Here is a 23104-nt window from a genome sequence, read left to right as displayed (position 1 = left end):
CCTTTTACCCGCTTCTCCCCGCCCACAGAGGAAGCCCCGCCTCCCTTCGGCCAGTCAATTGGTCAGTGGTGGATGTTCGTGGGTAGTGTCTAGACGCCAATCAAACGTGGCGCGAGCCTCTTCCGTTATTCAGCGAGAGCCGCGGTCGTTGTGGGAGGACCGGGTAAAAAAATTGGGTAGAATTGTTGGGAGGGAAAGATGAGTCGGTTCAGAATTCGAAGTAGATGGCGAATTGTATTGTGCAAGATCTAACACATATAAACAAGTAGTTTTACCTTCCCTCGGGAGGTGCAAATTTTACAGACTATGCTTTATTGGTATTTAAGATTCGATTCTAATGAAAATAATGTAGCTGGTAGATGTCGGCCCTTTCTGTTTGTGTCCCGTGAGAAAGCCGCCTGGAGCAGCAGAGTTGTCAGAATTGAGACATACGGAGCTGTGGCCCAGCATCTGTACAGAGATGTTCTATTATTCACCTCTGGAGCAGGTGCGACTTTAACCCGGCTTCCTGGTCCAGAGCTGTGGATACTACCATTGCACCATAAGAACCCCACTTCCCTACTGCTTGATTATAGCATTTCACTTGCTGAATTTATTCTCTCTCGTTCTTCAGGGATAAACTGTGGCCCTTGTCATTTGAGTCCAACTGTCGAAAGGGGAATCAAGTTAATAACGATCACTTTATTTTTATTTTTTCTGTATTCGTATTTGGGAGCGATTCTCGATCCTCTTTTAGTCAGATTTCAAGGGTGTTTATGTGTTTTTTGATTAATTTTTCTCTCAAACAGTGTCACGGATGGTGGCTGAGTCCGTCAACGATGGGATTGAGACAATGATACGCGATGAATAAAACTGATGCTGGATTAATGTTAGGGGCAGTCAGTGCGGGTGACTGGCCAGCTGCGCTTCCTTCTTTGGATCCCTGCTCCAACTCTGTTTAACAGCGCCTCACCACCTGGCTGGGAAATCTTACAAGCTTTCAAAAGAAATCACGAGTGAAAGGAAGAAACACCTTCTTTTGCCAGGTTGAGAGCTACAACGAATGTCTAGACTCTCTTGAAACGAATCGAGTTAGATTCCGCCTGTTTTTTTAAAACAAAAGTGCCAAATTCTTATGGGTGTTCTGAGTTTGAACTGGACAGTGAATAACCGTTCTATATAAAACATTTGGCCATTCCATTCTCACTTTTAACAAATAGATTCTTCGCAAAGCTTTTTATTGTGAGTTTTGTGGATGTGTGTATTTGAGATTTGTTTGTATTCTTTAGCACATATAGCCTTTTTGGGGCTTTCTTTACAACGAAGTTTAAATGCTAAGAGTGTTTCGCCTGCTTGATGAGTGAGAAGAGAGAACGAGTGGAGTCTGGTGTCAAGCATACCTAGAACTGGCGGAGATTGGTGATGACATTTTGAGGGAAAAAATGCCGGTGAAGAAACAAGGTGAGTTGGGTTTCCACGGTTGTCATGGCTCGTGTTTGTGTTCCTTTTTAGAGAAATGTTATTACTGACAAAGTGTCAAATATATTAACTGCGTTTGTTTCCAGGATTTAGAATCTTGTCACTTCAAGGTTACCTTTTTTTAAATAAACCAAGACTAAGTGAATATTATACTGGGTACAATATATAGGGTAGAGTTTACTTCATTCAGTAGTTGTTTAACCAAATGATGGAGAATTTGGTTTTTGGTCAAGCTGATTTCTACCACATGCATATATTTGATTCACTCTTGGTCTCCAGAAGTTGCAAAGTGCCTGCCACTAGGTTAAGAGCATGTTTTGAGAACAGTTTTTCTCCCCCCTACTGTCATTGTTCCATTGGTGTTATTGTGGGTTTTTTTTCCCTATTTGATTCAATTTAGGCCAAAAACAGAACTAAAATAATGTTCTCTGAAACTTGATTTGAACATTCACAAAGGCATCTGATGCCTATGATTTATCAGGTTTGACCTGACCAGGTAGGTGTATATATAAGCTACTTTAGAGACTCACAAAAGTATCTTAAAATTCAGTAACAGAAGTCCCAATTGAAAAGCCAGACTGTCTTTTTTGCTAATAAAGTTTATTCCTCTATTTTGTAAATTGTTTTTTTCGTCAGTAGACGAATGGACAAAATCTGAATAAACCCGAAAGAACTGCGGATATTGTAAATCAGAAACAAAAACAGAAATTGCTGGAAAAGCTCAGCAGGGCTGGCAGCATCTGTGAAGAGAAATCAGTTAACATTTTTGGCTCAGAACTGCCAGTTCTGAGGAAGGGTTACTGGACCTGAAACATTAACTCAGATTTTTCTTCTCAGATACTACTAGACCTGCTAAGCTTTTGAAAAAAAAATCTAAACTTTGTATTGTGGTTAAAATGTTATTTAGTGTTGAGTATTTGATTTATCTACTGTTTGGATGTGACTTTGAACTAAGCCAAAATAAAATGTTTTGTTCAATGACCAATCTGGAGGGAAATTGAATAACCCATAAAAATGTAGCACGGTAAGTTAGTAACCAAAAAAAATCTAATATTCGTCAAGTGTATACATTGTAGTGATTCAATATTGACTCATTCTCAATGTAAATATTGTGTATTTTGATTCAAAGACACAAGTATATCAAATCACAGGATTTTCCTATTTTCATAAATCATTTTTTTTTAATGAGGGTTTATGTACCCAGTATTTTGTGTAAGGACTTCCAGTACTGCACTTATAGTACTTTTATTTAATAGGCTGTACAACAGAACATTATGATAAGAACACCATCAACGTATTCCAATATTTTACTGCTTGAAATGATGTTTGCAATTCTGATTTAATATTGCATTGCAATCCACAATTGTAGGATTTTCTAATGCATTATCTCTGTGGGTTTCAGTGGATTAGTTTGTGGTTAAATTTTGCCCAGTGAAATGGACTTGTATTATGGCAATGATAGACCTATTACTGTAGAATAGGTCTGATTAAAATGGGATTACCAAAGATTTCCTGTTTACTTGTTAGCAGTTTTAAGACCAGATTTAAGTCAAACCAGCTAGGAAATCACTCGGGCTCTAATGCTGATCTTATGCCAAGAGGTGTTCCTTTTTAAGGAACAGCCTTCTGTAAAAAGGGTTTTACAGGTGACAGGTACTTTGATAATATTTAGAAAGAAGGTAAGTGGCTGGTTGGGGCATGTTGGTTCAGAGGTGGTCAGGTTGGTTCCCGATGGGAGACATTGGGTATGGGATGGGAACGTTGTTAGGGAGAAACTGGTGATTAGGGAGGTGTCTGGTGTTCAGCAGGATGCAGGTAAAGGTCCTCAGTTTTATGGTTACTATGAAGTTTGATTCATCAACCTTCCCTGGGTAACTATTAAGGTAAGTCAGTCAGAACTTTCCCAAGTCTCCAACTCTGTGATGGGGATGTGTTTTCGAAGCTTCCAGGCACCAGGTTATTGTCAAACAGAAGTTAAATTCCTTCAGTGTCAGCTGTAATTGGACTTTGACATGATCCTCTGTTTATTTTTCTTCACTGACAGTCTTCTGTAAGATCTGGACAAAGTGCACAAAATATTAGTAATTATACATCAACACAACTTTATTGTAGTTTTTATAGATTTATTATAAATGATCACAATTTATAGGAGAAAAATGTTGCTGGTTGCTTGGCAACTGGACTCTGGTTACACAAGTAAATTCTGTTAATTCGAAAACCTTGCACTGCAGTTTATAGAGAATCGGTCCCCACATGTGAATATATGAACACAGTAGTTTCAAGTCCTGATGTTGTGTGATTTGTAGGGGAAATTGCCAGTAGTGGTTCCAATGGATTTGCTGCTCTTGACATTCGAGGTTATAGAGGTGCTGATTTGGAAGGTGCTGTCAGGAACGTTAGTAAGTTGCTGCAGTGCATCTAGCAAATAAAATACATAAGTATAGTGGAGGGAATGAACGCTAAATGTGATGGATTGGGTGCAATCAAGTGGGCTCCTTTGTCCTGGATGGTGTCAAGCTTCCTGAGTTTCGTTGGAGCTGCATTCATGCAGGCAAGTGGGGAGTATTCCGTCATACTTAGACTTGTAGCATATAGATGATTGGTCATTCTCTAGGGGATTAAGAGATTATTTATTCCCCTTCATGCCCTCATTTGTTTCTATAGCCACAGCATTTGAGTAATCCATTTCACTTTATTGTCAATGGTAACCCCACTGGGGACAAACAGTTTCTTTTCTTTTCCACAGGGTTCAAGTTCTGTGCCACCAGAGGCCAATTCTAAAGGGTTTGATATTTAACAAGCTCCTTGTCTGGATAATATGTTTCAATGTCATGCTTCATAACAATTTACACACTGGAGTTGTCAAATTTGGTATATTTGATGCAATTATTTCCATTGGCTGACTCTAGGAAGGGACAAAAATATCTTAGTGGGGCATCAACTTCTGAAGTCAATGACTTGGGGATAGAATGGCAGGATAATGTTTCTTTAATGCTAATCTGTAGAATGACTGCTCACTTAGTGCACATTCTGGAGCCAACTATAGAGCAGATTATGGTAGATCTGGTATTGCACAACAAGATCAAATTATTAATTACTTAATGCAAGCATGCTTAAAATAGCTACTAATATATAATGATGAAATTTTACATTGTGCGAGTGAGAGAGGTTTGCTCCAAAGCTCTACTTTAAACTGAAACTGGGGCAATTAAATATCCCTTTAAATGTCTGTTATTTAACTACCTCACTTCAGTCAGTTCTCCTTTTGAGGAGGAGTACTGGCCAAAGTGAGATAGTTAAGTGGCAGATATCCAAGGGGATATTTCTTAATACACAATAGGTGCATTCCAATTGAAGGAAATCCAAGATGAGGATCTATCATCTGGACCTAACTAAGATGGTTTAAAGTATCAAACTTGAGGAAAAAGTCATAATTACATGCAGCTTACTGGCAGGTCAAGTTTTTTGAATGTTCTCATCCAAGAACAATTAAAAGATATACTAGGTTTTCTCTCCTTGTACAAGAAATATGCAAACAATTTTTGTAGGTAGTTTAGAAAGTTAACAAGTGAGTCTGGGGAGTGATTAATGGAAGAGTAGGGAGATGGCTGGTGAATTTAATAAGTATTTTACATCACTCTGCTCTATCGATGATACATCTAACGTCTTAGAAATAGTTATAATCCGGAAATGGAATGAGGCTGCCAAGGGGTTAAGTGAATGGACATTGATCCGTCAAATGGAATATAATGTGAGAAAATGAGATTATTTTTATACACTGTTCAGATGGACAATTATCAAATGGTGGGAGATTACAAAATTGAGATGCAGAGAAATCTCCTGTCCTGAAAAGGTTAATATCGTGGGTTCTACAAATTTTCAAAATATAATAGTATGTTGTTTATTACAGAGGGAATTGAATACAAAAATGAGGTTATGCTTGAGTTATATTGGTGAGATCACATCTGGAAGACTGTGTACTGTATAGCATTGGCCTCCTTCATTTAAAGAGGAATCTAAATGAGTTATCTGAAACAGATGAATTGTGTTTCTGTGGAAAGGTTGGACATGAAAGCTTGTGTCACCTGGTGCTTAGAGTAAGAGGTGAATTGAGTGAAACGTGTAGGATCTTGAGGTGTCTTGACAGTGTGCATGTGAAAGAGATGTTTGCTGTTAGGGAAGAAAGGGCTGCTGTTTTAAAAATGAGTTGTCCATTTAAAATAGATTAAAGTAATCTTTTGACCTCTGTTCTTAGAAATATAGTAGATGCAGAGTCTGTTTTTAAGGTACAGGTAGATTTTTCCCAGTTTTTCAATCCCTCCACATCTTAGTTTATCACTAGCTACACTAGCCTAGGTCCTTTGCTCCACCATTTCGTGAGCATGAAAGGTTATCAAGGTCAGCAGTAATGTGGACTAATGAAATCAGTCGTAGATCAGAACATATCTTACTGAATGCAGACGCCTTGCTCCTAATTCGTATGTATGTTGTGGTTCGTGCTTAATCCTGCTTCATGTTGACTTCTCAGCTGATTTACTTGAGATTGGAGGAAAAGAACAATGCAAAGAAGGAAGTGAGATGTAGTTATTGTAGTCTTGCATTTTGTTGGATTAATTGAAATAGAATGATACAGGGAATGAGAGGTTAGATTGTATGTTTTTTGTCTGACTCTATGCATAAGTAATAAACTGAAAGTTCTGAAATATAGACTAAATTTGACAATCGATTTATGGCTATTTTATACTTGAAATGTTATTGTATGTAACACACACTACTATGTGCTCGAAGACACTATGGTAGTGTTTTATCCTATTTAATACCAACAATTGGGCAGATGGCAAAGTTTAAATCAGATGCAGTAATACTTCAGCTCGGTGCAGACTATCATTTTTAAATGTTGAGTTTTGACTGTATAAAACTTTATAATTTGATATGTTATTTCATCCAAGTTAATACAAACTGAATATTCCTGCCCCTTCCTCTAAGCAGAAGAAAACAATGCTATAAATGTGTTCTTAAAGTCTGTGTCTGAAAAGATCAGTTGTCACCTAATGCAGGTGGCAACTAGACAACACTCAGCCTATAATTTTAAAAATGGTCTGTGCATCACAGCAGCTTTTAGAATAGGGAATGTATCAAGAGACTTGCAGTTGATAGATGAGCGAATGAACTATTTATCCAAAGGCCTTTCTGGAAGGAGGATTTTAAAAATGACTGGTGGTTGGGAGAGAATTCTTGTGGTCAGGCTGAAGTCTCCAGCATTATAATTAACACATGAAAGAACATAGGGATATGTCAGGTCATTATCATTGACAAAATGGTGGAGCAAAGGACCTAGGCTAGTGTAGCTAGTGATAAACTAAGATGTGGTGGGATTGAAAAACTGAGAAAGTAAGCTTACATCTTCTGATTGTAGGTCATTTGAGGGACGATTGTCAAGTGAGAGCAGAGTTTTGGACATTTTGAAATTTACAGAAGGGGGCAGGTCAACATTGGGGTTGTTGGACAATTTTGTATATAATGATCAAAAGTACGGAGTGGGTTTCAGAAGAGTGGAGGGGAGCAGTGTTTTTGGGACGGAAGTTGGTCTCTCTGTCACATTACGGGATTATTGCCGCCTTTTGCAATTAGCCAAAGGATTAGAGTTTATGGTGGAATCAAAAACAATAGTTTGATCCTAAAGTTCAGTTGGAAGAGAATATCAAGAGAGCAATGATGCTGGTATTGTATGTTCATGGAACTTAGGGCAAATTCAACTGAGTATCATCAGAATACATGTCAAAGCTGATTCTCTGGCACAAAGACTGAGCACATAGTTTCTTCAAGGAAGCAGAAGAGAACTCATTGGATGGATGAAGAAATGTTGGTTTCATTAGACAGGAATGCAGAAATGATATGATGGACAGTGCAGTGTAAAACCATTTTTAATGTTGCAGAGATATTAAACAATAATGCACAATATTTGCAGTTACAGAATACACTCTCTGGTTTTGCCCAGAACAGTCTTGGTGCTATGACAGGAAAGAAGGTTCAGTTTGAAGGTGTACAAAAGTAGAAGACGGGAGATAATGACCTGTTCAGAGTCCTCCGATGTAAAGGAGTTTTCAGAGAACCTGTTCATCCTGTCAAAACTACGGTTCAAAAGTTAGCTTTTTTTCGGAGGCTGAGATTTTTGGAAGGTGATGAACAAGTTGAATAAAAATTGAACCATTTTGTAATGATTTGAAATTGGAAATGAAAATGTAAAGGCATGTGGGAAGGTTGGTGGAGAGTAACTGTAGAATTATGTGGAACCTTTGGGGAAACTTATGAAATTGAGAGCGTTGGGGTAGAAGCTGGTGCCTAGGCTTTCTGCACGGATGATTTTGATCTTCAAGGCATGTGAGTTCCTTTTGGACTGGTTGGGGGATTAGGGCATGGGGATGTTAGTCATAGAGAAAAGGAGCAGTTCTGCACAGTGATAATTGTGAATGAGAAGAGTGATCCACTGTCAATGGTTTATCATTTACATTATGACTGATTCCATAGTTGTCACAAGCTTCTGATTTTGTGTGCTTTCATTGTCAAATAGTGGTTTATGTGAATCAAATGCTTTACATCAAATTTATATCAAATGGCTTCTGTAAGTTCATAGAAATACCATCTATGAATACTCAGTTGCTCCACATGAGCTAAATATCTACAATATAAATACTATGTTGGAGATATTCAATAGGTCTAACAATATCTGTGGCAAGTGAATCAACATTCATGTTTCAGGTTGATTTGTTTCATCAGAGCTGAGCAAAGAGAAAAGTGGGCAAGTAAAGGGGAGAGGGTGAGAGGAGAAAATACTCAGGTAAGTCTTCAGGGTGGCAGACAAGTGAGGAAATAATGAAGGCCGTGTTCGTAGGACAAGAAACCAAAAAAATTGTCTAAACGAAGTGCATAAAAGGAGACGAATAGCTGCTGTCTGATAGCAAAATTACACAAATTATTTAAAGAAGGGTGAAGAAGTTACACTCTGAAAGAGTTTAACTCTACATTGTACCGAGAAAGCTGTTTGTTATCTACTTTTTAAAATATAATTTCTCAGGTTTAGCTATGCTTAGTAGCTTGACTGGCCTTTTACAAATTCATTTGAGATTCAGTCACATTTTTCAAGCACTCTATCCCTAACAGTAGATTCTTGTACCTTTCTTGCAGCAAATATTAGAGTAAATGACCAATTTGGTTGAGTTTTTCACTCTCTCTTTTGCCCAATGGAGTGACATTGACAATTCCTGCAGCCAAGAGAATCATTCATGAATTTTGAAAGGTCATTAGTGCCTTTGATCATCATTGCCTCATCTATTTTTAATACTCTAGGATGGAAGCCATTTAGTCCTGGAGATTTGTCTTTCTAATGCAAGTATTAATCACTCCTCTTGATTTTATTATAGTTTTCCTCTTATTTGTACTTGATCTCCACAGAGCATAAATATTAAGTTAAGTAAATATGGCATCTCTTGCTACTTTCTGCCCTCCAGTATTACAGTTTATCACTTTTAAAAGAGGCTTTCTGCTGTGAGCCAAAATATCAAGAACAGCCAGTAGACAATAGTCTTTTAAAAGATAATAGCTGCAGCATATGTTGTCTTTTACAAATTTGAGACATTTACTAAACTTTGGCAAAAATGATTTTTGGTCCAAACCCAAATCTTTTCGCAGTTAATATCTTGAATAGCTCAGAAATGACATTCATAAAAGATAATGGATCCAAAGTTGGAAATGAATAATATAGATGTTGGTTACACTATGATAGCTTAGCAAGAAACTAATCAAAATTTCTTGAGTAATGTCCATAGACATGCAATTGGTGAATAAGAATTTCTGAAGTAAAAGATTGAAGAAAGTGTGGTATGCACCTGTTGAACCAGGATGCATCATTACTCCTCATAATGTCTTTGCCTGCATGATGAGTAATGTGCAAGTTTTAAGATTATGCTCGTTTCAAATGAATGTAAAATTACATCCAACATTTTGTGAAAAGCAAGCAGTAGTCATAAGTCTGAATGCTTTATTGTTATTTTTATGCAATTTACAAATTCTCTGCTGTCTTCCAAAGATGTGCAGGTCAGGTGAATTGGCCATGCTAAATTGCCCATAGTGTTAGGTAAGGGGTAGATGTAGGGGTATGGGTGGGTTGCGCTTTGGCAGGGCGGTGTGGACTTGTTGGGCCGAAGGGCCTGTTTCCACACTGTAAGTAATCTAATCTAATCTAATCTAGTCTTCTGTTTTGTTTCTATTTTAAGCCACCAGTGCAAGATGCATTACACAGCTATATTTCCTTAATGTCTGTTGTGCGTGTCAGATTAATTTTGATAATTTCAGTCTTTAGTTTTCATATTTGAAGGGGAAAAAGGTGTTAATTTCATCATTCTTTTAATGTTTCTGCTGATTGCGACTTAGGCTGATTTTATGTTCCAGTGTAAATGAGATTGGCATTGAGGTCAAAATTTCAGCTTAACCTGATCATTCTGTCATTGATCCAGATCTGTTGTGCCAACAATAATGGCGAATGTTTATATTGATGTGTAATGGTTTGGTTTTAGGTGTTTCAGTTACACTGTTTTAAATGTTGCTTGATATCAAAGTCTTAGTAGCTGAGCTGGTTTATAGTTTGATTCAGTATGCTATATATTGATTCATTTCTTCCTTTCGTACTCTCTCCAGACTTTCTGGCTGTTATATTTTATATCCGTGTCATAGATGAGTATTTTAGTTTTGATGTCTTGATAAGGTTTTGGCACTGTGCCTTGGATAAGAAAATGAGCAGCTGTTGTTTTGAATTTAGCTTCAGGAATGATACTCTGTTTTCTTAAGATCTCTCATTTTCATAAATGGCAAGGACTTCACATCAGACCTCCAATCTTAAGTAAATTTGCGATGAACACTTGCGTCAAGAATTTTTTTTATCTGAATGTAAATTTGCTTGCTGAGCTGGAAGGTTCATTTTCAGACGTTTTGTAACCATACTAAGTAACATTAGCGAGCCTCTGGTGAAGCACTGGTATTATGATCCGCTTTCTATTTGTGTTTTTAGGTTTCCTTGGGATTCCTGTGGTGATGTCATTTCTGGTTCTTTTTCTCAGAGGATGGTAAATGGGGTTCAAGTCGATGTGTTAGTTGATAGAGTTCTGGCTGGAATGCCACGCTTATAGGAATTCTCACATTTGTCTCTGTTTGGCTCGTCCTAGGATGAATGTGTTGTCCCAGTCAAAGTGGTGTCCTTCCTCATCTGTACGTAAGGATGCTAGTGTTAGTGGGTCATGTCTTTTTGTGGCTAGTTGATGTTTGTGTATCCTGGTGGCTAGTTTTCTACCTGCTTGTTCAATGTAGTATTTGTTACAGTTCTTGCAAATGATTTGTGGGCTACCATGATGCCAAGAGGTCTGAGTAGTCTGGCAGTGCCTTCTGAGATGTCTTTGGTGTAGGGGAGAGTGGCTAATGTTTCTGGATGCGTCTTGTCTGCTTGTTTGGGTTTGAGAAATCGGCGGACTGTGTTTATTGGGTACTTGTTCTTTTTGAATACACTTGGCATCATGGTAGCCCGTAAAACTACCAACACACTAAAACAGCAGCTAAGGAACTTAAAAGACCCTATACAGACAACAAACAAAATGAACATTTACAAAATACCTTGCAACAACTGTAACAAACACTACATTGGACAAACAGGCAGAAAACTAGCCATCAGAATACATGAATATCAATGATCCACAAAAAGACATGACCCACTCTCACTAGTGTCTTTACATACAGATGAGGAAGGACACCACTTCGACTTGGACAACGCGTCCATCCTAGGACAAGCCAAACCGAGACATGCACAAGAATTCCTAAAGCGTGGCATTTTAAGCAGAGCTCTATCAATAAACACGTTGACTTTGACCCCATTTACCACCCTCTGAGAGAAAAGAAAACAGGGAATGGCATCACCAGAGGGAATGACATCACCAACCCAAGGAAATCTATGCACATAGATGCATGGCTTCACCCGAGGCTGCCTGATGTTACCTAGTTTGGTGACGAAACATCTGAAAATGAACCTTCCAGCTCAACGAGCAAACTTACATCCAGACCTCAATGTGAGCTACAAATCTTCAAATTCTTTTTTGTTTCTGCAACCATTCAGTTTCTGTCAAGTTTTCTCGTTAAAGGACATTTTTATACTGTACACTTTTATTCCTTGTTGTAGGAGCTAATAGATGTAGACTTATACTATCTCATGGAATTACATAGAAATTAAGTAAATTTATAGAGTGGACTATTCAAATTAGCCGATCCAAGTTGTTATTTATCTTGCCAATGAATAGCAGTTCAAATTCAATGTCTGCCCTATTATTTTTCTGCCTCGTCTTCCTCCTTCACTGGCTACTTCTCTATTAGTGGTTGGCGGTATCTCTTACCTTATCTTTCTAGGGGTCTGATTATTCCTCATTCCCTGGGAAGTGGGTGTGATGTTGCATAGGAAAAAAACCCACTTTTCTTCTTCCCTTCCTGGAGAAGTCTGAACTTGCTAAGCTTTATTTAGTTCAAATAAAATCACAGTTCGACTCTACCACAGGAAGCTGCTTGAGCGATGAATAACTTTTCCAAAATTCATTCCTACGAATGGTCTACAAAACCTTTTCTTGCTATAATTCCAACTTGTAAATGTCCCTTTCTGTGTTCCTCATTGTACAATTCACAAAGCTCCAACATCTAGTCTGGCTCAGCTAAAACAACTTGGGTCCTTTTGTTCCTGTAAAGGTGTTTGATAATGTTAGTTTGCTTTTGAATTCTTGAATTCTTTTTTCTTTTTAATGAGCAAGCAGTAGAAATCAAAGGAATGAAGGCCAAACTTAGGCAAAAGTAAAATTCTGGTGATGGAAATACTAAATTACTGAGCAGATCAGGCACCATTTTGGAGAGAAACCGTTATTCTATGGCCATTCTTCATCACTGGACAAAAGTTAGTTGCAGCACATTTTATAAAAAGTAATTTTTAAAGTTTCCACAGTCTTAGCAACATAGGGCTCCTTTCTCATTACAGCGATGACTGGCAGTACACCACTCCTCAGGTGAGGAAAGCGGTCAAAAAGGAGGGTAGATATTGTTGCTGGAATTGATCCCAAATAGTGTCAGTCTACATTACATTACAAACTAGCTATCCAGCTAACTGACCAACCTACAAAATTACAACAACTGGGTGGAAGAGGGGAGAGAACAAGAAGAAAATTTGTGATCCTGTTTTTTAAAAACAAAATTGAAGGTTTCAATGGCAAAGGGAGTTGAGGATCATCTGCTTTGCCTTGCACTATTATCTGTTTTATTTGCTCTCTGTACTCTGTCACAGACCTACAGCTTACAACCTGTTGGACATTGTCCAAAGCATTTTTTTTGTTGCTGTGGTTATTTTTTCCAGAAAATTGACTCCGTTTCATTACAAGCTAATAACTTCTGAAATGAATCTCAGAATAAATTTGCATGACACTAAATAGAAATTGGAAAGCTTCTAAAGGGCTGTAATGATAGTGAGCCTAGATGGGAACTTTCTAGATCTGGACCAGGCTACAATATATGATAATTTTAAAATAAAAGACAAATTTCTCAATGGTCATATAATATCTGTGGTGAGAAAAACTTGATGATCTGGTCTATGATCTTCTGGTGGAACTGGAAGTAATTAGGGATAAAGCAAATTTATAAGCAAGTTGCAGAGGTGATGAGGGGCAGAAGAGAACAAAAAGGAGAGGGCACATTTATGACATACATGTCATAAATTTTTCAGTAAAGATCACTATAAATACAAATGAAATATGTGCTCTGGAACTTGGAACAGTTTTTTATTTTTACTGAGGTCAAGACATAATGTACAAAAGTTGATATTTCTGATCTGAAGAACCTCAACCTCCATCTCAACTCCTCTGTATCGGTTTTCTACCGAGCAACTGCTAGGGTTTTCATTATGGAGGAAGCAGTAATGACAAAGAGCTACACAGCCAAATCCGTAACAAATGAAATAAGCTCCTCTAACAATGTCAGACAATCTTGGTTTCCGTGGATTGCAGCAACCACTCCTGAGAGGTTATGATTTGCACCTGAAATCGCTTTATGATATGAAAGTGGTACCAGCACAACTGCTAAGTGCTGCACATGCTGATCAATATGTTCTTGTAAATCTGAAATGTAAATATTAAATGCTGCGAAGACTCTAGTAGCATCTGCTGAGAGGGAAGCCCAGTTAATATTTGTGGTTGACCTTTTTGAGTTTACATTGATCTTCCCTGTCAAGAATGCACTCAGCATTTTTCAATTATTTTGTTTACCATGGTACTGACTTGTCATTTTTTTTGTCTTTTATTTCTAACTCTTGACTTTTGCATCTGTTTTACCATCTATAATGCATAACAATGAAATGAACTTCACATTGCATCAGTAGCAATGGAGATAATTTGTTTCAAGCACATGGTCTTGCATTTCAATTTTGAATTGGGGCAAAATGGGGAAAGTGGAATTGCTTAAATGAATAGTAAATTGCTACATAGCTATGATATTTTTAAAAGACTGCTCCAATCAATTTTAGGAAATTGAAGGAAAAACTGCAATCCTGTAAATCTGGACTAAAACAAAAATTGAAGCTGGCGCAGGAAAGCAGAGTCCACTTGCCTGAAATGTTTAGCGAACTCATATCAAAAGTGCAAACTCCTGTTCCTGTACCTTTTCCAATGAAAGATCTCTGATCTAAAAGCAATAATTTCTTCTGTTAATAGCACTCCCTGCCATAAGGAAATATGCACTAAAGTGTATTTGGTGTTTTCCAAGCCAGTGATTGGGCAAACAAACAAGTTCTGTTGCTGTTTGTGTTTTAAATTTGGATGGAACAATGGAGAAGGTCAAAAATGGGAGAGATCAATGTAGAAGGACACATGATTGAGATGGGTGCAAAACAATGTCTTTCTCTAGTCGTGCTACACCTATGGGTCACAACATTGTTTCATCTGGTTTCTAATATAGCCAGTAGTATGCTTTCTCTATATTAGTCATGAAATAAAAATATCTTCCAATCAGATTTTTTTAAAGTACAATTATTGATCAATGAAATAAAATTGCATGACATGTTATTTGTAATATCAAGTTGTTTAACACTCTAAACCGAAACAAGACACAAACACCAAGTGGAGAATGAAAAACTGATTTCTGTTTGCAGTGATTCACTGGGGGTCAGAGATGGGAAATAGAGAATGGGAAATATCTTTGGTCATTACTTCTGGTTTTTGAAGACCAAGAGAAAGTTTGAAATCTTTAGCCATCATTATGGTCTGGAATGTATTGCCACCAGTTATCTCTGGAACCTTGGCTTGTGGAGGTAAGACTGTATTGTGAGATCTTCCAACCTGTTTCAGAAGACAGTCTGGTTTCACACTGATTTCACCACAAAGGTGCTTCAGAAGTAGAAGAGATGAGCTGAACACAAGCTATTCTTTAGCAGCTTCCCTCTCCTAGCATTCCAAAATCACTTTTAAGCCTGAAAACATGATTGAAACAGAACAGCTGTAAAATCTTGTGGTGCAAAAAAAAAGTGTTCAACCAAGCAAGACTAACAGTTATCTGAAACATGTAGTTTCTGGGAATGCCTTTTTTAAAACACTTCCAATGTTTCTTTTCATTGAATTCTTCTAAAAATCCAGGTATCTCTACAGTTCTTCAAGTTCAAATCTGTAAACATTAAATAAAAGCCATCATAATATCCCTCCTCTTTTGGAGAGGGCGAAAGAAAAAATGCTACTTTCAAACCTATTTCAATAAAGTGTAAGCAAAGTTTTTTTAAAAAAATGTCAGCTTGTCAGAATTTAAGCTCACTTGCTTTTTCACTCAATCTGTAAAGTTATCGCTATCATTTTTTGGTCCAAAGATCATTCAAAATTATTTTCTTGATGAAGTACAGTTAATCAGGGAGAATTTGTCAATTGGATACAAAGTTAGCTTGACGGTAGAAAATGGTTACTTTTCGGACCCGGGACCAGCAGTGTTCTGCAGGGATTGTGCTGGGTCCACTGTTGTTTGTCATTTATATAAACAATCTGGATGAAGATTTAGGAGGCATAGTTGTAAGTTTGTGGATGACACCAAAATTGGTGGTATAGTCAACAGTGAAGGAGGTTATGTAAGATTACAAAGGAATTCTTGATCAATTAGGCCAATGGGCTGAGTAGCAGATGGTGTTTAATTTGGATAAATGGGAGGTATTGCATTTTGGTAAAGTGAACACTGGTGGGACTTGTACAGTTTAAGGTAAAGACCAGGGGATTATTGTTGAACAGAGAGACCTAGGGGTTCAGGTACATAGTTCTTTGACAGTTGCATCACATGTAGACAAGGTGGTTAAGAAGACATTTAGCGTGTTAGCCTTCATTACTGAGACAATTGAGTACAGGAGTTGGGATGTCATGTTGAGGTTGTACAGTTCTGGTTGCCCTGCTAGAAGTATATTATTGGAGAGGGTTCAAAAACGATTTACCAGGATGTTACTGGGATTGGAAGGTTTGAGTCAGAGGGAGAGGCTGGATAGGTTAGGACTTTTCTCAGTGGCACACAGGAGGTTGTGAGGTGACCTTTTATAGAGGTTTATAAAATCATGAGAGTCATAGATAAGGTGAATAGCAAAGGTGTTCCCCCTAGGATGAGGGAATTCAAAACTAGTGGGCATACGCTTAAGGTGAGAGGCAACATTTTTCTACAAGGTTGGTTTGTATGTAGATGCAGGTATAGTGACAACATTTAAAAAAAAAATTGGACAGTCATATGAATAGGAAAGATTTAAAGGGATATGGACCAAATGCAGGTAAGTTGGACTAAGTTTGAGAAACTTGGTTAGCACGGATAGATTGGACTGAAGGGACTGTTTTTCTGTGCTCTATAACTCTATATATTGCGTGAAACATTTTTTAAGGGAGACGCAAACTGCTAAGTTGGTCTAGTTTTTAAAAAAATAGTATTACACAAAGGCAAAGAGGTTATGCATATCAATATTTCCCTGTAGCTATGTGGATGAGAAAGGAGGAATCCCAGGGATTCCTTTTTTCCACCATAGAGTATATAACTTGATAGATTGGATTGGGCATTTGGCTTCTTGAGCCTACCTCTCATAAGATCATGGCTCCTTCATACCAGACCTCCATTTCTCTTGCCAGCTCCTTGTAACCCTCAACTCCTAGAAGCTCCAAAATCTATCTTCATTTTGAAATATTTTCAGTGATCTAGCCTTTATAATCTTTGGGTGAAAGAATTCCACAGTCAGTACTCTCCAAAAAATTCCCTTGCATCTTTGTTTTTTATTCTACAAATCTGCCCAGTAGTTGAGATTACAAGTGAAAACATCATCTCGACATTTACCCTGTCAAGCTCCCTCAGAATCTAGTATATTTCAACAATTAGATTACTCTTCATTTTTCTAAATTCTAATAAATTAAGGCCAAATCTTTTTAGCTGTTCTTGATATGTCAATTTCTTCAGACCAGGAGTCAGCCCAGTGAATCTCTCTTAAACTGCCTCTAATGCAGTGGAGTTGCAGTCTAGATTAATTTCGCATATCTCATTGGCAAGGACAATTTTGACTGAAGGGTCTGTTTCCATGCTGCACATCTGATTCTATGACAGTAATACCAGTACCTTTTATAAATATGAGGACCAAAACCACACAGCACTACATGAGCAGCTTGCAAACACACAGAACAGTTGAACAAGACTTCCCTCTTTTTAAGCTCCAGCCCCTAATAATAAATACCAACATTTCATTTGCTTTCTTAATTACTTGCTACATTTGTATATGAAATAAAATATTAGCATCCAAGAGTTGTGTTGCACATTTGGAGTGCCTCTCTATTTAAATACTAATCATACTTTTGATTCTTCCCATCAAAGTATTCGATCTCTCAATTTCCTACATTCAACACCGTCTGGCAAGTATTTTGCCAAATCACTCGATCTGTCTATATCCTCTTGTAGATTCTTTAAGTTCTTATCCCAATGTGCCTTCCACCTTTTTTTTAATATAAATTTGAAAAAAAAGTTATACTCTGCTCCTCTCCTAAGCCATTAGTACAGATAGATTATATTCTAGACTGGTTATGTCTGTCAACCTGTATAAAACCCGTTAATCCCAACTTTGCATTTTGTGATAGCCAATCTTCAATCTATGCTAATATCTTGCCCACAATACTGAGATTTCATGTGCAATTATTTTTTGAAGTTGCACCTTATTGAATGCTTTCTGGAAATTCAACAACACTAAATATGTCAGTTCCCTTTTTTTATCAAGTCTCCTCAAAGAACGCTGGTAAATTTGTCAAACGATTTTCACAAACTGTAGAGGTTTTGGTTACATTAAGCTTTTTCAACATGCCCTGCTAGTTTCACCTTAATAATGGACTCCAGCATTTTTACAACACGTTACACTGGTTTATTGATTCCTGCTTACTCTTTCCTTGAACAAGGGGTGTCACATCAAAAGTTTATGATTCTTTGGAACCTCCTGAATGCAGTGAGTTCTGGGCTACTTCTGGAATGAATCTGAGCCCGTTTCTCCTGTGTCAACCTTTTGAGCCATGCATTTATCTCTCTAGTCGTCTTTACCTTACGCAAATTTGCACATGTAGTTGGTAGTTATCTGGAGGCCATACCTTCCGTCCCTTCATTCGAGCTATTTATATAAATAAGCATTGAGGTCCCAAAACTGATTTTTGTGAACTCTGTCATTCAATTTGATAAACTCACAGGAGGTTTGGGTACAGGCAACAAATTATTTGAGCTGCCACATCCAATCAGCCTGGTCAGTCTAAGATTAAAACTTAACCTAAATTCACAGTTGTTTAACACAACAGATCATGTAGTGAATTCTTCATTCTGTCAATTCACACTGCATGTTGTTCAGATACCTTGGTGTTGGTTTATTCTTTTGTCACAGTACATGACATATTATTTTTGCTTTACCCCAAATAAATAATGTTTTATCTTCGATTGTGTAGCCTACTTCTTCCTGCTTCTCCGTCACTCTTTGCTTTCATAGCCTCACCCTTTCCTTGTGTTCCCATCTTATTCTTATCCATCTGTGGGTTTTCAGATTTATTCCATTTACTTTGATGTTTCTGACTGGGAATTTAACTTCTGACTTAAAAGATTGATTAAGTTCCTTCAACTCCCCTTTTTGGTTTTTGGTTTGGCCAAATTTAGCCAACTTAGTAGTTTTGGTCTTTTCTCTTTTCACTCCTCCACCTGTAGACACCTTGGCTAGGTTTTGAGCTTAGGGTTGTAAAGGTTATAACATCTTTTTCTTTATGTATTATGTGATTACATTCCCAAAATCCCATAGTACTTGCCATCTCTTATGTCCTTCTGGTGTGGTCAACCAAGTGGATTATATAGAAAAAAAAGCCAGTTGGGTGATAACCAACTTGGACTGATCCTAATATATGGGTCTGTCTACTGACTTCCACAGGTTCTACGACCAAGAGGTAGTATCTATTTTTGATATTGCCAACTAATGCCCTAACTTTGCTGCACTGTGTAATATAGTTTATGCATTCCTGAGCCTCATCTTGATATTGAAGATCTGGCTCAGATTCTGTCAAATTTTCCTTCTAATTTTTTCCTTCATGGGCGGCACGGTGGCTCAGTGGTTACCACTGTTGCCTCACAGCGCCAGGGACCGCGTTCAATTCCTGCCTTGGACAACTGTCTGTGTGGAGTTTACACATTTTCCCTGTGTCTGGGTGCTCCAGTTTCCTCCCACAGTTCAAAGATGTGCAGGTTAGGTGAATTGGCTATGCTAATTTGCCCATAGAGTTAGGTGTATTCGTCAGGGGTAAATGTAGGGGAATGGGTCTGGGTGGGTTGCTCTTCTTCGGAGGGTTGGTGTGGAGTTGTTGGGCCGAACGGCCTGTTTCCACACTGTAGGAAATCTAATCTAATCTGTATAATTACTGCTTCTCTCCTGTACTTTTCCCATCCTAGCTGGTACCTGTGGGTCTAAAATGTGCCTCATGGCTAGTTAGACTGGATTAATTGCTCCCACATTGCTACACCTTTTGTGGCCTGGAAATGCATAGGTGTGGGGGTGGGGAGGTTGGGGGGGTTGGGGGGGGAGGTGATCGCTCAGTTGGCTGGATAGCTGGTTTTTTGCAGAGTGATATCAAGAGTATGCTTTCAATTGGTTAAGGTTACAGTGAAGGACTGTCCTGAATCTCTTGCCTTGCCTGAGGAGTAGTGATCCTCAGGTTAGAGGAGAGTTTTGAGAGGGAGAGTCACCAGGGGTTAAGCCACCACCAGTTGTGTGTCTCTGTCTCTAGCAGGCATGTAGGTCAGACACATGCCTTTTAATGCAACATCACTCTTCCCCCACCCCCTCTGTCTCTCTTCCCTCCTCCCCGTCTTTCTTCCCTCTTCTCCCCTTCCCTGTCTCTCTTCCCTCTTTTCCCCTTCCCCGTCTCTCTTCCCTCTTCTCCCCTTCCCCGTCTCTCTTCCCTCTTCTCCCCTTCCCCGTCTCTCTTCCTTCTTCTCCCCCCCCCCCCCGTCTCTCTCCCCTCCCCCCCCCGTCTCTCTTCCCTTCCCGCCCCTCCCCCCACCCCCCCGTCTCTCTCCCCTCCCCCCCGTCTCTCTTCCCTTCCCTCCCCTCCCCCCACCCCCCGTCTCTCTTTCCTCCCCCCCCGTCTCTCTTCACTCCCCCCCCGTCTCTCTTCCCTCCTCCTCCCCCCGTCTCTCTTCCCTCCTCCTCCCCCCGTCTCTCTTCCCTCCTCCTCCCCCCCGTCTCTCTTCCCTCCTCCTCCCCCCCGTCTCTCTTCCCTCCTCCTCCCCCCCGTCTCTCTTCCCTCCTCCTCCCCCCCGTCTCTCTTCCCGCCTCCTCCCCCCGTCTCTCTTCCCTCCTCCTCCCCACCGTCTCTCTTCCCTCCTCCTCCCCCCCGTCTCTCTTCCCTCCTCCTCCCCCCCGTCTCTCTTCCCTCCTCCTCCCCCCCGTCTCTCTTCCCTCCTCCTCCCCCCCGTCTCTCTTCCCTCCTCCTCCCCCCCGTCTCTCTTCCCTCCTCCTCCCCCCCGTCTCTCTTCCCTCCTCCTCCCCCCCGTCTCTCTTCCCTCCTCCTCCCCCCCGTCTCTCTTCACTTCCCCCCCCCCCGTCTCTCTTCCCTCCTCCTCCCCCCCCGTCTCTCTTCCCTCCCCCCCGTCTCTCTTCCCTCCTCCTCCCCCCCGTCTCTCTTCCCTCCCCTCCCCTGTCTCTCTTCCCTCCCCTCCCCTCCCCCCTGTCTCTCTTCCCTCCCCTCCCCTCCCCCCGTCTCTCTTCCCTCCCCTCCCCTCCCTCCTCCCCCCCGTCTCTCTTCCCTCCCTCCCCCCCCCGTCTCTCTTCCCTCCTCCTCCCCCCCCCGTCTCTCTTCCCTCCTCCTCCCCCCCCGTCTCTCTTCCCTCCTCCTCCCCCCCCCGTCTCTCTTCCCTCCTCCCCCCCGTTTCTCTTCCCTCCTCCTTCCCCCCCGTCTCTCTTCCCTCCTTCCCCCCCGTCTCTCTTCCCTCCTTCCCCCCCCCGTCTCTCTTACCTCCCCACCCCCGCTTGTCCCCCCCGGTCTCTTTTCCCTCCCCCCCCCCCCCCCCCCCCGTCTCTCTTCCCTCCTCCCCCTGTCTCTCTTTTTCCCTCCCCACCCTGTTGCTCTTGCTCCCCCCCTTCTTTCTCTCTCTCTCTCTCTCTTTCTCTCTCTCTCTCTCTCTCTGCCCCTGCCTCCCCCCCCCCTCCGCATTCATATGGGCCAGGCGCATGCCTTTAATGCAACATCTTCCTGTGTATGGCAATGCAATGCCAGTTGGTTCCACAGACCGACAAGCTGTTGAGGTACCCATGGAACAAGCCACATAAATGTTGATATCCACAACTATGCGTAACTCCACAAACTGATCGGCCACTTAATGCTAGCTGACTCTCGGCTTATGCTAACTCCTTTGGTGCCAGCTCGTCTACAATCAGACTCCCCAACTTTTTGAACGAATTATCAGTGTTAATATGATTGAGTTTCAGCAATTTTAAAAAGATCTAGCTGTCTCTTCCACAATCCTTAATTTTAAAATATTCCATTTCAGTTCGCAAACAGAAGTAAAGATATGGTCTTATCTCTACTGCATATGGGGGTTATATCTTGGTGAAGGATGACTCTTCTATAACTGGGATTTCCAAAACAAAATAGGGAAGATGCTTTGCATAAAACTATCAGTTTTAAATTCAAGCATAACATTACTTGAGCTGGCAACTGGTCAGGTCATACTCATTGCTGTGATTGTTTAAACAATTATGCATTTGTTATCCACAGGGAGGCCTCAATCTCATGAACTTGCCTTGGGTTTCTCCTTGCCTAGACAAGCATCTGTGATCTATAGGTGCTGCAGACATCATTCCATTATTTAATAGATTGAGTGCTTTTTTATTTAACTGTGCTTTAATCAATGGTATATGTTTGAATCTACAGTGTCCAAGCCTCTGACTTTCCAGTGTCACTCCTTGAGTGCATACTGAGGTGTCTGTCCAGTATACGTTGCCGCCCTTTCTGAATTTTCCAAAATTGATAACTTGAGGTGTGAACCTTTTTGGACCCCTATTGCCAAATCCAACTTACTCCTTGGATCTGTGTGTTAAATGCTGTGGTGATATCTTTGACCAGACTCTCTCTCAGTGCATCTTTGTTTTAAATAAGGTGTGTAGCCATTGGCCACTCTTAACATTGGCAGCTTGGCTTAATGGATATCAATAATGTTTAGTAGCTCAAGTGATAATTTTCCAGTCTGAAATAAATGCTATTTGGCCAAACTAATATTGGAGATGTTTAAAATGATGTTAACAGTTCATGCTGTGCCTTATGTCTCAAATTTAATCATTTTGCTTTCCCAGATCTAGTCCATTTTCTGGTCCTAAGCTTGGAGCAGCATGTGGTGGGTCAGTTATGTTTTCCATCCTTGTTGATACAGCTATGATAATGAGTGGGGTAGTGATTTGATTTTATTGCATTCAAAATCACTAAGGCCCTTGTCAAGGACACTGGGGTCTGTTGCTGTCACTATTGGTGGAAGAATGTGGGGCTCTTTTTTTCCTTGGAGCTCCCATTTCTCGAATACTGGCTGAACTTTTTTTTAACCCCCTCTACATCCTGTATAGTGAGTGATATGTTGTGGGCTGGAAGGAAATGACCTCTCAATCGGCATAAAAATAAAATGCTGGAGGAACTTGGGTCTGGAGAGAGATTCAGTTTCTAGTCCAATATGACACTGCAGATCGTTGAAGAATAGTCATGTTAGACTCTGAATTTGCTTTCTCTCTCTTAAATGCTGTCAGACCTGCTGATTTATTTCCAGCATTTTTTTCTTCATTTCAGATTTGTAGCATCCATTGTTTTTTTTTGCTTTTATTTGATTGTTTGGTCATCACTGGTTGGTTGTTAATTCTATAAAAGAAAACCGGCGTCACCTGCGACTAATACTTCCAATGATCTTTTTCCTTTTTAATGTCTACATAAATGTTTGTATCTCTAAATGTCACTTCCACAAAATCCTGTTCATTTAGGTGTGAATCCTAGCTTGTCCAGTAAGACCTTAAATTGGACTTTATCAACTTCACTGAGTA

General features: G+C 39.9%; 1 protein-coding gene across 7 annotated transcripts in view; it reads left to right on the top strand.

Moving 5' to 3' along the window:
* The first annotated feature begins 55 nt into the window (after positions 1–55).
* Positions 56–23104, top strand: part of LOC140481473 (disks large homolog 2-like) — a 956164-nt gene continuing 933115 nt past the window's right edge. For 4 of the 7 annotated variants that reach the window (XM_072577706.1, XM_072577705.1, XM_072577704.1 and 1 more), the window contains exons 1-2: positions 56–163; positions 789–1440. In XM_072577706.1, the coding sequence (XP_072433807.1) occupies positions 1422–1440 (19 nt within the window). In that variant the 5' untranslated portion in view covers positions 56–163; positions 789–1421. The other 3 variants (XM_072577702.1, XM_072577703.1, XM_072577701.1) reach the window with 3 other exon arrangements.

This window comes from Chiloscyllium punctatum, chromosome 9 (assembly GCF_047496795.1).
Source record: "Chiloscyllium punctatum isolate Juve2018m chromosome 9, sChiPun1.3, whole genome shotgun sequence".
Lineage (NCBI taxonomy): Eukaryota > Metazoa > Chordata > Chondrichthyes > Orectolobiformes > Hemiscylliidae > Chiloscyllium > Chiloscyllium punctatum.
This window is presented reverse-complemented; position numbering and strand designations above follow the sequence as displayed.